The 16784-nt window shown below is 45.1% G+C and overlaps 1 protein-coding gene across 5 annotated transcripts in view; it reads right to left on the minus strand.

Moving 5' to 3' along the window:
* Positions 1-3031: 3031 nt before the first annotated feature.
* Positions 3032-16784, minus strand: part of CDC42BPA (CDC42 binding protein kinase alpha) — a 289458-nt gene continuing 275705 nt past the window's right edge. For 3 of the 5 annotated variants that reach the window (XM_063918950.1, XM_063918951.1, XM_063918949.1), the window contains 8 exons: positions 13093-13190; positions 12084-12168; positions 10386-10509; positions 9918-10035; positions 8251-8436; positions 7111-7228; positions 6689-6843; positions 3032-5618 (listed from right to left, as the gene is read on the minus strand). In XM_063918950.1, coding sequence (XP_063775020.1) covers positions 5487-5618; positions 6689-6843; positions 7111-7228; positions 8251-8436; positions 9918-10035; positions 10386-10509; positions 12084-12168; positions 13093-13190 — 1016 coding nt within the window. In that variant the 3' untranslated portion in view covers positions 3032-5486. The remainder of the gene's footprint in view (positions 5619-6688; positions 6844-7110; positions 7229-8250; positions 8437-9917; positions 10036-10385; positions 10510-12083; positions 12169-13092; positions 13191-16784) is intronic. The other 2 variants (XM_063918953.1, XM_063918952.1) reach the window with 1 other exon arrangement.

Raw genomic sequence — 16784 nt, forward strand, 5'->3', positions numbered from 1 at the left:
TATGTTATAATGTTATATGTAATTCTCCATTGTTCATCCTCTCTTTCGCTCCTATTCGGTTCAGCGAAAAAAACATTGAGGCTTCTGGGGAGTATGGAGGGGGGAGGAGGATTACACATTTAAATGTTTCTATCCCTGCTATTGCACCGTCAATATCCCAAGAGTACTCCAGTGACCTCTATGGAGTCAAAGAAAAGGATTTTCCTGGTAAGTACCAAAATCCTATTTTCTAATATTATCATTTACAGCATACCTCCCAACATGACCCTCTCCAGGAGGGACACAATGCTCTGCTTCTGGACTTTTAATGTATGATTGCCAGCACCTGTTTTGAACAGGTTAATGGATAAGAAAGGTGTTTCAGCACAGGTGATGGCAGTCATAAATTAAGAAGGAAGTCCAGGAGCAGAGCATTCTGTCCCTCCTGGAGAGGGTCATGTTGTGAGGTATGTTTACAGTTATCCGTGTAACATTTAGGAAGGATGAAATTTCACGAACCGTCTTATTGCAGAGATATGGCAACCTATCACAGTACCACGCCTAAAGTCACGGAGCGCTTCAGAGCAACCCATTTTGTATCACAAATGTGTGCAAATGGAGATTGCATGGCTGTGTGCTCGATGTTTTACACCTGTGGCAGCAGGCCTAACTGAAACACCTGAATTCAATAATTAACAGGTATGACCAAATACTTTTGTCCACATGGTGTAAATTGGCCTGACATTTTTAAGTTTTCACTGTAAATACATAAAAACATAGAATGTGACTGCAGGTAAGAACAACTTGACCCCCCTAATCTGCCCCTCTTCTTTATTTTTTTTATTTTTTTTTTAACCTTTATGTAACCTCAACCCTATTTGATCCTTCATTTTTTTTTTGTAAGGATGTTTGTATGCCTATCCCATGCATGTTTCAATTGCTCTACTGACTGCCTCAACCACCTCTGGTGGGACACTATTCCACTTATCCACTACCCTTTCTGTGAATTACCATCCAAGTACAGGTCACTGGTAACATCTCCCTCCATAGAATGCACTCCATTTACTACACTTGTTTCCCATTAATTCTCCCCGCCCGATCTATTGTTTAAGTCAATAAGATTAGCTTGGCTGTTTGGGATCTTGCAAAATGTTGGTTTTTATGATCTTCCACAACTCTTGCTTTTAATAGTGTTTCCATTACTTTCTCCACTACTGATGTAAGACTCATTGGTCTGTATTTACTTGCTTCCACTTTTGTGCATTGTTACTACATTTGCTCTTTTCCAGTCCTCTGGATTTGCACTTGTATCTAGTGACTGGTTGAATTATTCTGTTAATGGAGCTATCAGCACATATTTAAGCTATTTTAGTATCCGTGGATTTATTCCATCTGGTCCCATTGATTTATCCACTTTCAGTTTTGAGACTCCTCTGTAAATGTTTTTTCATCTACCTTATTTTTATGAATGTCATAACAACTTCATTGTGGCCCCTTTCTCCTCTCCTTCTATAGTGAATACGGAGTAAAATTAATTTAGATGATCTGCTATTGCCTTGTCTCCCTCAACCGAACTTTCACTCTCTGTCTTTTTATTCCTCCATTTGATTTTCTCCTTTCACTTATATGCTTTAAAAAGTTTTGCCCTCTTTATCTACTGACTGGGCCATTTTCTCCTCAGCTTCTGCCCTTGTTTCCTTCCATCTGGCAAGATACACCTCTTTTACATTATTATTTTGAGTGTTTATATTTCCTAAAGGCCATCTTTTTTACTTACATGCTAGTTGATCCCTCTTTTGTGAACCACACTGGTTTCCGTTTCCTGGTGCTTTTCCTAACCCTTTTAATAGAAAGGTATGTTGCTTTTAGTAATACATTTTATTTTTTCCCCTCTCCTGCACTCCTTCCAAGTTCCTCAATCCATCAATGAATCGCTTACACATCTTCCCATCTCTTCAAAATCAGCCTTTCTAAAATCCAACACCTTTTTTTTGTGTGGCACGAGTTGTATCAAATCTTCATACTAAACCCTACAGCTTGATGGCCACTGGATCGTAAGTTCTAACCGACATATACAGTGTATGTCCGATATCCAGTCACCGTTTGTATTAAATCTAATATTGCATTTTTGTGAGTGGGCTCCCTTACCAGTTTGCTTGAGGGATGCTCCAATTTGCCATTTAGTTGAATTTGCAAACGACCGCTACTAATTTACATCAGGTAGATTAAAGTCTCCCATGATTATGACCTTTCCCATTGTAGCCATTTTAGTGATGTCCAGCAATAGGCTCCTGGCCAAATCCTGCTTCTGTCCTTGTGGTCCATCGATCACCCCAGTGTGAGTAGTGTCTTCCCCTATTTCTATGGTCACCCAAAGGGCCTCAGTTTTTTTTATATTTGGTAATGAAGTAGCATTTATGCTTTTTTTTTTTTACATACATTGCTCCTCCTCTGATTCTTCCCATTCTGTCCTTCCTAAATAAATTGTATCCTGGTATAGCTATGTACCAGTCATGATTCTCATTGCACAATGACTCTAATATCCAAATCATCCCTTGTCACTATCGCAATTAGCTTTGGAACCATGGTCTCCTAAGCTCCTAGCATTGGCGCACAGAGCTTGAAGAATTTTGTTTGTGCATCTGTTATTCCTAACCATGTTCCCACAGTATATCAAATGTCAAGTTTAAAGTTGAAAATACCTGTTTGGTGATGTTGTATAATTTTTTTTTTTTTTCACAGTTCAGATGGGTACGGCTACTAGTGTTGAGGTGCAACTGTAATTATAAATGTGTAGAATTACCATTGTTAAAGGATTCCCGCAATACAACCACGTTTATGCACACGCTTCACGTACATTATCTCCTCGTTATACGCTAGTGCAAAACAGGGTCACTGAAGGTATAACATGGGCAGCAAGCAATGGAACTAAAACTCTGTAAAAGTTCTTTTGCGCAAAGGAAGCCCCTGAGAGACGTTACAGGGAGAGCGTTAGGCATCCTGACATACTCTATAGACAGTTTATGATGTGTAGACAAAAGCGAAGGCCCCCTTCTATTGTCAATGAAATTAAAATATTTTATTGGCAAAACCAAACCGTTACCAGGTACACTTTATTCGTTATGTCAAAATGTCATGCTCCTATAGCCAGTATGGGCTAATATATGTGATCAATAAAACCGGCAGATCTGTATCAGTGGCTATGACAGCGGAGCCATTGCGGACTTTCTTCAGGTTTCCGCCTTTCAGGATCTGCATATTTCCTAGAAATACCCAGCACACTACGGCCCACGATCGTTCGCGTGATAGCGACTGATACAGAACTGATCATATCAAAATGAAAAATACATGGTGTCTTGTTTATTTTCTTCCTTTTTTTTTTTTTTTACCTTTTTTTTATATATATAATTTTTTTACTATTTTGGTTTAGCATTAACTGTAAAAAAAAAAAAATTAAAATAAAAAACAGCATTGTGATTATAAATATATTAACAGATAAAATGACATCTCGATTGTAACAAACACAAAAGGAAAAAAAAATATTATTTTGCAGAGAACCGCGTAAAGCACAATACGTGGATTTATACAACGCGGGAAGAGAAGGGGACATCAGAATACTTTGGTGCGGGGGACGGTGACATAAAAAAAAATATAATAAATAAATAAATACAAACAATGCAGATGTATGGAAAATACAATGACCTACATGCAAAGTGTGACCGTAGAATTTTTCTTTTCCTAAACGTAAGCATGAGAGGGGAGGGGGGGTGGGGGGAGAGAATACTTTTAGTACATCCAAGATCTCTAAAAACTTTTTTTTCTGCAACGAAGAGATGCTTCTGGGGTGGTTAATCCTTTACGAGACCATTACAATGCCTCTTTGGTACGCTATAGGCACAGGAATTTTCATGAAGGCTAACAGCCGCCGAGCGGTCATAATCCAGAATAAGGCGTCTGCCAATCGGGTGAAGCTGCGATACCATTCCTGTTCCAAACTATAGGATCTAAATTTAAACGCGATAATGAATTAAAGGGGTTGTGTCACTGTAATAAAAACCACGTACGTCGCCACAGCTAGCTCCAATGATTAAAATATGGCAACCAAAATAAATTTATAAAATACTTTTCGCCCACACAGCCTGCAGAGATCAGTTTTCGCCGATGTATACGGAATAGTCATTGACGCAATGTATTCTACAGACAGTGACACATGGAGGCTATAAAAGAGTATTTCCCAACCTCGGTCCACAAGGCACACTAACAGTCCAGGTTTTACGGATATCTAGGCTATAGCACAGATGGTTTAATCAAAATACCTGGGGCACTTATTAAGTACACCTGTACTCAAGTATGGCTATCCTTGGAAGGTGTGCCTTGAAGGCCGATGTTGGGACAAACTGCTATAAAAAGTACTCCTGGCGGGTCCAACACATGAGATTACTTCTAATTAAATAACTTCTACGCAAACAACAGTTTTAAAAATACGAGACGATACAACCCCTTTTAATGTGATCAGTAATTTGCTTAATGGAGAGGTTTCTGGGAAGGGACAAGCCAACAGCTGTGAGCGGTAGTTTTACATAAAGGTTTAAGGGTAGGTGGGCAGTGAATAGAATTTCCTGAGAAATTAAATATTCATGTGGGACAGCAATCTGCTTTACAGACGCGAGTGACACCTGGAACCTTAGCGACATTCCTTGTCTGCTCCATGACAAAATTGATGCACTGTGATTGGACAGCAGGCTCCTCCTGTGGCGCCGAAACAGCGGGGACTGTAAAACATAAATGACCTAAAAACAATGGCGGGGATGGGCGTACTTGTAAAATGACTGACCACGTAAAGCAAACCGTGAAGTGTGTGTGATTGTACGGTACGTACTCTGCTCCTTTAAGCTGGTTTATCCAATATCAATTATGAACGCAAACAGTCCATCATTAAAATTACAGAATCTCTCATTAAATATGCCTCTATTCTCAGTGGAATACATCATCCTTATATATACACATATGCAATGTACTATTTAGATTAAACTCTGCTTTTGTAGTAAAATACGTTATTGGTGACACGTGGAGAGGGGTGGGGCCATGAGCGGAACGCGGGCCTAACATTCAATGGACACGCACCTGACATGTTCTCCTGCGAGGGGACAGGTGACACAGTGCTGATCCCCAGAGTCCTTAAGGAGATTACTGGGCGCAGTGTGGACCCCCTCCCTCCCCCCAGTCTCCCCCCCAAAATGGTTTAATCCTATGTGCGCCATTTTGAGCTCACTGCTGCCTTTTGTGGCTAAAGGATTTCATTGCAACGAAATCACTTGTAAACCATATTGAAAGCAACCAATCCTACTATCGGGCGCTTCTGTCCGCCAACACGCTGCCTGCGGCTTGTGCGAGGCAATGTGGCGCTGCGATGGTAGACAGCCCATCCTTATCCTGGCCAATCCCGAGATGCTGGAGACCAGGCAGGCATTGGAGGGGTGGAGAGAGCAGCGGGAGGGGCAAGAAGTTCATGCGTCCCAGCTGACGTGGTCCGAACTCTCTAGCGAACTGCTCTTGGTCTTGTGAGGGGACACCGGGCTTGGGGGGCTGCTGAGGTTAGAGCTGTTGGAGGCTGTTGAATGTCTTGGAGAGTCCGAGTCCTGGAGGGCGACAGAAAGAAAAAATAATTGAAATATGGAAAAGCTTCAAGTTTGGAGGGTCACCCATTACCTTATATAGACAGGTGTGTGCCTTTCCAAATCATGTCCAATCAACTGAATTTACCACAGGTGGACTCCAATTAAGCTGTAGGAACATCTCAAGGATGATCAGTGGAAACAGGAGGCACCTGAGCTCAATTTTGAGCTTCATGGCAAAGGCTGTGAATACTCACATGCATGTGATTTCTTAGTTTTTTATTTTTAATAAATTTGCGAAAATCTCACAAAAACTTTTTTCAAGTTGTCATCATGGGATATTCTGTGTAGAATTTTGAGGGGAAAAAAATGAATTTATTCCAATTTGGAATAAGGCTGTAACATAACAAAATGTGGAAAAAGTGAAGCGCTGTGAATACTTTCCGGATGCACTGTCAGCACAGGTGACTTAAATAGTATCTTAGTCAATTTGATTATACCATCTGCGTAAAAGCACAGAGATATCCTTAAAACCTGGACTGTTAGGGTGCCTTGACCACCGAGTTTGGGAAACCCTGGGTTATGGTGTAGAACTAAACCTAACCTGTCCTTGGATTGCGCCAGTGACTTAAAGCAAAAAATGAGAACAGGAAACTGCAGCTGCCATTTAACATTCTTGAGAGTCCGCTTCCACCAATTACACTTTGTTTTACTGTGTTGTTATGGATCCCACAGGGGATATCATTACAATGAGATCAATAAGCAGTATTATTGATCTCATTGTAATTACCTCCCTCGTGGTCTTCATGACAACATAGTAAAACAAAGTCTAGTTGGTGGAGAGGAAACACACAGATGGTTAGGGAGCAGCTGCTAATTATCTCCCTGTTAAAATGCAATTTACTGTCGACTCAAACCTCCACTGCAGTCTGGGTCCAAGTCTTCAGGAGCATTATGGAGCTTTACAGAGCAGTAGTAGGGAACCTTCCCCCATAGAAAGTTCAATGAGACCTTCCACATCTGCCCAGTACTCATTATAAGGATGACAGTGTAGTAGAATGGGCAGCAGACACCGGACAGGAAGTAGTTCTCACCTCTCGCTCATAGTTTCCCGCTGGCACATCACTTCCTTGATCAAGACCTCCAGAAGATAACGACCCATCAGATGGTGAGGTCTTGGGCTGTCGTTTTGCCCCATAGCTGCCCCCGGAGAAATCTCGCCGCAAAGCACTGCCGTTCTGCGAAGACCCTGCAATGCAAGGTAGGTTACATGGGAATGTGCTGCGGACACAGTGATGCCCACTGGGCACATTCTGACCAGATAATCCATTTTCTAGAATATGCAGCAGAAGCCATCATCCATACATTCCCCTACAGCACGTCCGCCATTGGCCACAAGCCGGCCATATTTCTCAGATGTGGATAGAAGAGGAGGCCACCATCCAACCACACTCTAGGCCTCTACCGCTGCTTTTCAAGCTGTTGTTCTATAGATTATTGGAGCGCCGTGACTTACGTGCAGCCAACCCACTACTGGCACTCATAGACCGCCCTGGCTCCCCACGAGACTTGGTGATTGACGGAATACTGACAGATCCACTGAACATCGACCGACTGTCCTGGTGCCGGGGGTTCTGTATAAGGCAGAGAATGGACAGATTACATGTCTGTGTGTATCTCTTATAATCCAACTCTGTTAGGTACAGTAAGACAGGAACTACAAACAGCTGCTTCTCAGTAACGACAATGTGATAGAGCCTTTATAGGCATGACGAACAGTAACACAAGAGGAGAGTACGTCCAAGATCTGAGTCAGGCCAGGACAACGCAGACTGCAACATCCCCGCTGCCGATTACAGCAAGACCAACACTGTCACATCACTCCACTCCCACACAGCAGCACACAATGGACTCAATGCTGGCAATGTGCTTTTCAGATCACAATGACGGAGTAATGAAGCCCCCAGGAAAGGAGAAAGAGGATTAAATTCAATTGGAAAGAGCAGATGGATCTGGGTGAGCATGGAAACATCGGCTCCTACACTGTGAGGTGGCCATTTTGGAAGTTGAACCAGCGCCGATACAAATGGAGGATATAAATTCACCAGGAAAGAGAGTGACGTTATAGGCTATATTTGGTCACTGGTCCCTAATAACAGGCATGCTGAATTATCACAATCATTGGTTCAGCTCACAAAATGACTGCCTCACGAACTTTCTCAGCAGTGCCTCCGAGTCGTAAACAGACAAGCTGCATTCTAATGCACAATGGCCATAAAATGTCTCTCCGCTGTGTATGGGTGTAATTGTTTTATGATACAGTAGGAACCCCATCATCCACAATGCATTGGTGGTAATTCTCAAATCATATATATAGCGTAAACGTTAAAGCCTGGGTGGGAACCTGAGCCAAATCACCACAGAAGAAAGAAAGGACATTTTTGGAAGTGCTATTCATTGCAAATGTCCCAAGCAATCCAGAGGGATGGTGAGGGGTACATAATATTATAATGATGATGTGAGTAGATTCTACCACAGCTGAGAGAAAGATGGAGGGGCGGCAAGTGACAGAGCAGGTGGAAGGCATGAGAAGCGGTGACATGAAGCCAGGCACACCACACAGGTTAGTACAGCGCAGGGCCCCAGCTGTGCGTACCCTGTCAGAGCCAGGGGTGGAGCTGGGAGACGGGGAGGAGTAGGAGGAAGAGGCGGGGTGTGCGGGATCGGAGGAGAGGAAGTTTTCAGCAGAGTTTACAGTCATGTGATAGACGTGCTCAAAGTTGCTCGGAGTGGAGATCAGGCTGGAGTGATGGCGGAGAGGGGATGGATAAGGGGACCTGGGCTAGTAAAGAGACAGAAAGGAAGAAGATAGTGTCAGGGAGCGGCCTTCTATGTCAGGCCGGCTTATATGGCGGTAATATCGGCCAAAACGTAAAATCTAGGTGCAAGTAAGTCAAACAACCCTCCCCCAATGGAACTAACCCCCAGGTCTCACTCCTTATACCCATGGCGGGCAGAGGAGGAGGTGTCCCTGGGTAACACACGTAGGCCCATGTCCAGACATTAGTGGGAGGTACTAAAGTGGCTTGCCCTGAAGACTGAAGCATCTGTCCTTCTATTGGTCGGCTGTTGTTTCACTCAGTTACTGTATGACACTTCTCAGACATCCAAACACAGAAATAACTGCATTTTATTTATATAACAATTATTTTAGGCTAGCAGCCATTTTGTGGGCTGCAATAAACTAGTCTGACAATTGATTCGGTCCACAAAATGGCAGTCATCACTGCTTGTAGCGGATAGGTGCAGTGTGGGAAAATACAGCAGGTTACCGTGTGCTCTGGTATACTCAATCACAATGATTACCATGTGTTACTGTATTATTCCAAGTTCTCCATGCTATTTGATTCTTCTATTAAAATGTACATGCCAAGGTCACTGTTTAGCCTAAGGAGAAGCAGTACGACACGTTTCTGGGACCAGGATATAAGGTATCTGCAGTAGTGATGCCTACTTGCTGTCTGCCAAGCCCTGATGTAATCATTTCAGAGTCACAGGTATCAGGAGAGGGGAGTCTCTATTAAGCAGACAAAGTGCAGAATGAGGAGTCAATCAGTTCATGAGTGATGAGTAGTGATGTGTAAATTAACTGGGATAAAGCTGGGTTTTGTTGTTGTTTAATTAAACATTATTTTAAGCTGCCTTGAAACACTAGATTGACTGACTCCAACAGCAATGCCATTAAATAAGTGTGAAATGTCTACCGAGCATCCACACTTAAATCACAAACCTATTTTGCCCACTACTGTAGCATAAAAAAGAAACATCTGGAGTCCTCTACAGGTGAGCTGAGAAATTGCAGAGATTACTGATAAATGTTTTGCAAGTACTGATCTCTACCTCCAAATCTGACTTCATTTGGCGCCCTCTAGTACTGCCATGATTGCTTTATTAAATAATAATTTAATAATCTAAAAGGACCACTAAATTTAAAATGAAAAACCTCTACTAATAACATCTGCAAAGATACATGTAAGGCAGGAACTTTGGAATTTATCACAACGGGAGATATTAACCTCTGACCTTCATGGATGACCCTCAGTTTGAAATCTCTTATATCAGAGAACAATAGAGTGGCTTCCCTAGAATGTGGAACACCACCTGTCAATGTACAGGAGATTTAATAGAGATATGCGAATATTATGCATCGGCACGCCATTAGTAACCCACAATCCTATATTGATTTAGGACAGAAACCGTGACAATGGTCCGGTAAGCACGGAGTGGTCACACTTTCTCATCCGGCAGCCGGTGGTCTCTCACCATGGGTAGGTCTTTTAGGATCTGGATGCCGTCACCAGGCCCCATATGTGCTATGTGGTTGAAGTTTGTCGGGTTAGAGATCAGTTTGTTTCTCATTTCTGGGTCTCGTAACATCTCCCTGTAAGACAGAAGTGTTTATGAAGTAGCTGCGGTACAGGCACAGCGGATTAATGACAGCGGAGAAACAGCACAAATACAACATCATAACCGGGGTGCCCATTCCCTGATCCTGTATGGGGGAGCCAGGGGTGCAGGGTAAGCATAATCATGCCCTCGATCCCCTCTGCACACACCCTGGGCAACCTACCCCTACAGCAGACACACCGTCACCCCCAGCACTGGACTGCCTAGCGTCGTTATTCTGTCTTGCTCTAGTTTGACCAACGCTCCCACATGCACCCATAACCGAATGGGGTGAAACGCGTCAATCACCCAAATAAAAACCCTTTGTGATAGAGGAGCACTTACCTCCTCTGCTGCATCCTCTCCTCCTCCGGCACGCGGAAGGAGTACCGCCGCTTATTGTTGATATTTCTAACCATCTGCTTCCGGCTGTGGTCCGACGTCTCAGGAACAACGAGCTCATCACCTTCTGAAACGCAGTGAAACAAAGTAAGATTAGCCTCAGGTAGCGGTTGCTGTCAGGGTGACGGGCCAGTAGTCCAGGACTTACACAGGTAAAGGGACCTACTGCCGCTGGAATACAGGCTGGGCAACCAATAACAGTAAAGTTAATATGAAATACACTTAAATTGCTGTTTATTGTCTCCACTTGCTGGGAAGCAGAGCCCCCGTCTATTACCCACAGCGGAGGCAGCCAATAAAACTTACTGATTATACAGTGCAGTCGGCAATTATTACAGAAGTCACTGGTTAAGCGCCTGAAAATCCATCTGCTTTCCACTGGGATTTCCATCAGATTTAATTTATCTGTGACGCACACACAACCCCAGCTGTACGGTGATCCCTACTTACCTACAGTATAGTGTCACGCATTTAGGTGGTCATTCCGAGTTGTTCGCTAGCTGCATTCGTTCGCAGTGCAGCGATGAGGCAAAAAAACGGCACTTCTGCACATGCGTATGTGGCGCAATGCGCACTCGCGGCGTACTATTACATCGAACTATGTAGTTTCACACAAGGTCTAGCGAAGCTTTCCAGTCGCACTGCTGGCCGCAGAGTGATTGACAGGAAGTGGGCGTTTCTGGGTGTCAACTGACCGTTTTTAGGGAGTGTTCGGAAAATCGCAGGCGTGCCAGGAAAAACGCAGGCGTGGCTGGGCGAACACAGGGCGTGTCTGTGACGTCAAAGCAGGAACTGAATGGTCTGAAGTGATCGCAAGCGCTGAGTAGGTCTGAAGTTACTCTGAAACTGAACAAAATTATTTTGTAGCCGCTCTGCGATCCCTTCGTTCGCACTTCTGCTAAGATAAACTACAATCCCAGAGGGCGGCGGCATAGCGTTTGCACGGCTGCTTAAAACTGCTAGCGAGCGATCAACTCGGAATGACCACCTTAGCCAATCTATTCAGTAGGGATTAGCAACACCCTGGGGAATGTTGCATTCTCATAGAACGTGTCACTCCCAAAGCTACAAAATAGTGGGCTTGACACAAGCAAATTTGGTGCAAACACGCCAAACAAGCAGTCTTGGCGAGCTCCCCACATTCTGCTGTATGGGACCGCCATGTAAGTATCCTGGGCAGACTGCAGCCTGAGAAGGGAACGTACATGGGGCTACAAGGGGAATGTCACTGCAGTCATTATTTTCCTGTTTTGTAAAATGCCGCCTACTCTGCAGCCTCTAAGTCATGTCATGCGAGCGAGGGAACACTATATTCTTGTATTTGCACATGTTAATCTTAAATACACTGGGATTTTTTAGTAAGTACAATAAAGGAGCGTTCTTAAAGAACCAGCATCTTATGAAAGGATCTCTGACGCGGTCTCCCCACACCTCCACTCGTATTTATCCACTTATCCTGAGGGAATTCGTCTCAGCTGGTGCAAAAGGCAACCGCAAAATGTCCTTCTGGACACCACCACCTGATCTCCGCCACCGCGAGGACCAGTAAAACTCACGCAGGGACGCCAGAATACAGTAGAATGGAATTCCTTGTCCAGTAATGACCAGTATATAGACCAGGGAGTAATGACATCCACTTACCAGCCATTTTATTTTTGAAATAGATAAGTCGTATGGTTTCCAATCCCAGAAGATTGAGTGACCCCTCCACATTCAGTGGCCGCACCTGCCGAGGAGAGAGAGAGAGAGAGAGAGAGAGAGAGAGACAGAGAGTGCTCATGAGGGTTTGTTGCAGAAAGCTTGGATTTGGCAAACAACCCGTAAAGCAGAGTCATGTGATCTGCGGCTGTAGAAAGGCAAGTCCCAGCAAGCCATAGGGTCGGCAATGAATGCTGGGACTTGTGCTCCACCACAGCCAAAAACACACGGCCACTGTCTACGTATGTTTCGGTACATTAACCGTTCGTTTTACTTGCAGTGATGATCCAGGAATAAATCAGTTTACAAAATAAAGAAAGTTGCCTTCATTTGTAAGATAAATGGTATTATAGACTAGAGAGCCGCTCTCAGAAGGCGAGATCGCTCTTCATTCTCCCCGATTCATTATCACTGATAAAACCATATCACAGTTTTTAACTCTTTTGTGTGTCGTTATCTATTATTACACTGCACAGACAACCGCACAGTATAAATGTTGTTTTGTATACCGGATATTTCACATACAAATTATTCTGATTCTGCATTAAATGTGCTGTAATAACAATCCCTACACTGACAAGCACCAAACAGGCCCAAGCAGTCAGTCCGGGATTCTGCCGATTTCCCAATGGTTGGCAATCATGGAAGTCCGCCGGCTGTCCGTTTTAATCGCCGAACGGATCGGTAGCGGCAGAATGGGGAACCGCGGCTCTGTTGTATGGCCTGCCTTTGGGTGCTTGGGGCCAGATTGGCCCATGTCTGGTGGAAAGGGAGATACTCCCTGCACTGCTGATATTCATTAGTGTATAAACTCCTTTAATTACGTTATATCATGTGTCGAAAAAACATCACACAGACGCCGCTTAAAGATCTTCCATCTCCTAGGTATGGTGACCATGACATCGCCGGGCAGCGTCACACTGTACGCGATACGTCCGCAGCCCCATTTTACCTTTTTAAGAGGAATCGTCTGAATCCACTCCATGGAGTTAATGTCATAGACGTCGACTGCGTTCTCGCTGTATACAGAGAGGTAAGGGGCGTTGTAGCCTGCAAGCGGAAAATAACTGAAATTAAATCTCCACCTCACAAGTAGATATGTTAGAAAGCATTTTGATATATGGATGTTTTTCTTATCTCCAATAATGAGTGTGAGGGACAGAAACCGCTATATAGATAGAACCCAACTGACGTCATTTTGTAGATTCATTTTTCACATTATACAATCAGAAGTCTTATTCATGTATCTCGCAAATAGGTGGTTGTAATGGTTACAGCATCTCTGTCCCATGCATCATCTAGTACGGCTCTTACATAGTCCTAGCAGTACTGCAGCCAGCACAGGGTTAGGTATACAGAGCCTGTATGTGCGGAGAGTCGGGTGTTAGCCAGGGGTGTTGCTGTATTCCTGAGATTACTGCTCGCAGATATAACACCCCAGGCCTCCACTATTCACCAACGGTGTGTGTTCTCAGCCAGCTGCGGTCACAGTATCCAGTGTAGCACAGCAGTGAGAGCAACGCCCAGTACTACTACATCAACAGTGAGAGCAATGCCCAGTACTACTACATCAACAGTGAGAACAACGCCCAGTACTACTACATCAGCGGTGAGAGCAATACCCATTACTACTACATCAACAGTGAGAACAACGCCCAGTACTACAACATCAGCGGTGATAGCAACGCCCAGTACAACTACATCAGCGGTGAGAGCAATGCCCAGTACTACTACATCAACAGTGAGAACAACGCCCAGTACTACTACATCAGTGGTGAGAGCAACGCCCAGTACTACTACATCAACAGTGAGAGCAATGCCCAGTACTACTACATCAACAGTGAGAACAACGCCCAGTACTACTACATCAGCAGTGAGAGCAATACCCATTACTACTACATCAACAGTGAGAACAACGCCCAGTACTACAACATCAGCGGTGATAGCAACGCCCAGTACAACTACATCAGCGGTGAGAGCAACGCCCAGTACTACTACATCAACAGTGAGAGCAACGCCCAGTACTACTATATCAACAGTGAGAGCAACGCCCAGTACTACTACATCAGCGGTGAGAGAAACGCCCAGTGCTACTACTACAACATCAGCGGTGAGAGCAACGCCCAGTACTACTATATCAACAGTGAGAACAACGCCCAGTACTACAACATCAGCGGTGATCGCAACGCCCAGTACTACTACAACAGCAGTGGTGAGAGCGACGCCCAGTACTACTACATCAACAGTGAGAGCAACGCCCAGTACTACTACATCAGCGGTGAGAGAAACGCCCAGTGCTACTACTACAACATCAGCGGTGAGAGCAACGCCCAGTACTACTACAACAGCAGTGGTGAGAGCAATGCCCAGTACTACTACAATAGCAGTGGTGAGAGCAACGCCCAGTACTACTACAACAGCAGTGAGAGCAATGCCCAGTACTACTACATCAACAGTGAGAACAACGCCCAGTACTACTACATCAGCGGTGAGAGCAATACCCATTACTACTACATCAACAGTGAGAACAACGCCCAGTACTACAACATCAGCGGTGATAGCAACGCCCAGTACAACTACATCAGCGGTGAGAGCAACGCCCAGTACTACTACATCAACAGTGAGAGCAACGCCCAGTACTACTACATCAGCGGTGAGAGAAACGCCCAGTGCTACTACTACAACATCAGCGGTGAGAGCAACGCCCAGTACTACTACAACAGCAGTGGTGAGAGCAATGCCCAGTACTACTACAATAGCAGTGGTGAGAGCAATGCCCAGTACTACTACAATAGCAGTGGTGAGAGCAACGCCCAGTACTACTACAACAGCAGTGGTGAGAGCAACGCCCAGTACTACTACAACAGCAGTGGTGAGAGCAACGCCCAGTACTACAACAGCAGCATCAGCAGCGGTGAGAACAACGCCCAGTATTACTACAACAGCAGTGATGAGAGCAACGCCCACTACTACGACAGCAGCGGTGAGAGCAACGCCCAGTACTACTACAACAGCAGCAGTGGTGAGAGCAACGCCCAGTACTACAACAGCAGCAGTGGTGAGAGCAACGCCCAGTACTACAACAGCAGCATCAGCAGTGAGAGCAACGCCCAGTACTACTACATCAACAGTGAGAGCAATGCCCAGTACTACTACATCAACAGTGAGAACAATGCCCAGTACTACTACACCAGGGGTGAGAGCAATGCCCATTACTACTACAACATCAGCGGTGAGAGCAATGCCCAGTACTACTACATCAACAGTGAGAACAACGCCCAGTACTACTACATCAGTGGTGAGAGCAACGCCCAGTACTACTACATCAACAGTGAGAGCAATGCCCAGTACTACTACATCAACAGTGAGAACAACGCCCAGTACTACTACACCAGGGGTGAGAGCAATGCCCATTACTACTACATCATCAGCGGTGATAGCAACGCCCAGTACAACTACATCAGCGGTGAGAGCGACGCCCAGTACTACTACATCAACAGTGAGAGCAACGCCCGGTACTACTACATCAGCAGTGAGAGAAACGCCCAGTGCTACTACTACAACAGCAGCGATGAGAGCAACGCCCAGTACTACTACAACAGCAGTGGTGAGAGCAATGCCCAGTACTACTACAACAGCAGCGGTGAGAACAACGCCCAGTACTACTACAACAGCAGCGGTGAGAACAACGCCCAGTACTACTACAACAGCAGCAGTGGTGAGAGCAACGCCCAGTACTACAACAGCAGCAGTGGTGAGAGCAACGCCCAGTACTACAACAGCAGCATCAGCAGTGAGAGCAACGCCCAGTACTACTACATCAACAGTGAGAGCAATGCCCAGTACTACTACATCAACAGTGAGAACAATGCCCAGTACTACTACACCAGGGGTGAGAGCAATGCCCATTACTACTACAACATCAGCGGTGAGAGCAATGCCCAGTACTACTACATCAACAGTGAGAACAACGCCCAGTACTACTACATCAGTGGTGAGAGCAACGCCCAGTACTACTACATCAACAGTGAGAGCAATGCCCAGTACTACTACATCAACAGTGAGAACAACGCCCAGTACTACTACACCAGGGGTGAGAGCAATGCCCATTACTACTACATCATCAGCGGTGATAGCAACGCCCAGTACAACTACATCAGCGGTGAGAGCGACGCCCAGTACTACTACATCAACAGTGAGAGCAACGCCCGGTACTACTACATCAGCAGTGAGAGAAACGCCCAGTGCTACTACTACAACAGCAGCGATGAGAGCAACGCCCAGTACTACTACAACAGCAGTGGTGAGAGCAATGCCCAGTACTACTACAACAGCAGCGGTGAGAACAACGCCCAGTACTACTACAACAGCAGCGGTGAGAACAACGCCCAGTACTACTACAACAGCAGCGGTGAGAACAACGCCCAGTACTACTACAACAGCATCAGAGGTGAGAACAACGCTCAGTATTACTACAATAGCAGTGATGAGAGCAACGCCCAGTACTACTACAACAGCAGCAGTGGCGAGAGCAACGCCCAGTACTACAACAGTAATGGTGAGAGCAATGCACAATACTACTCCAGCAGTGAGAGCAATGCCCAGTACTACAACAACAGCAGCAGCGGTGAGAGCAACGCCCAG

Source organism: Pseudophryne corroboree, chromosome 4, assembly GCF_028390025.1.
Source record: "Pseudophryne corroboree isolate aPseCor3 chromosome 4, aPseCor3.hap2, whole genome shotgun sequence".
NCBI classification, from domain to species: domain Eukaryota; kingdom Metazoa; phylum Chordata; class Amphibia; order Anura; family Myobatrachidae; genus Pseudophryne; species Pseudophryne corroboree.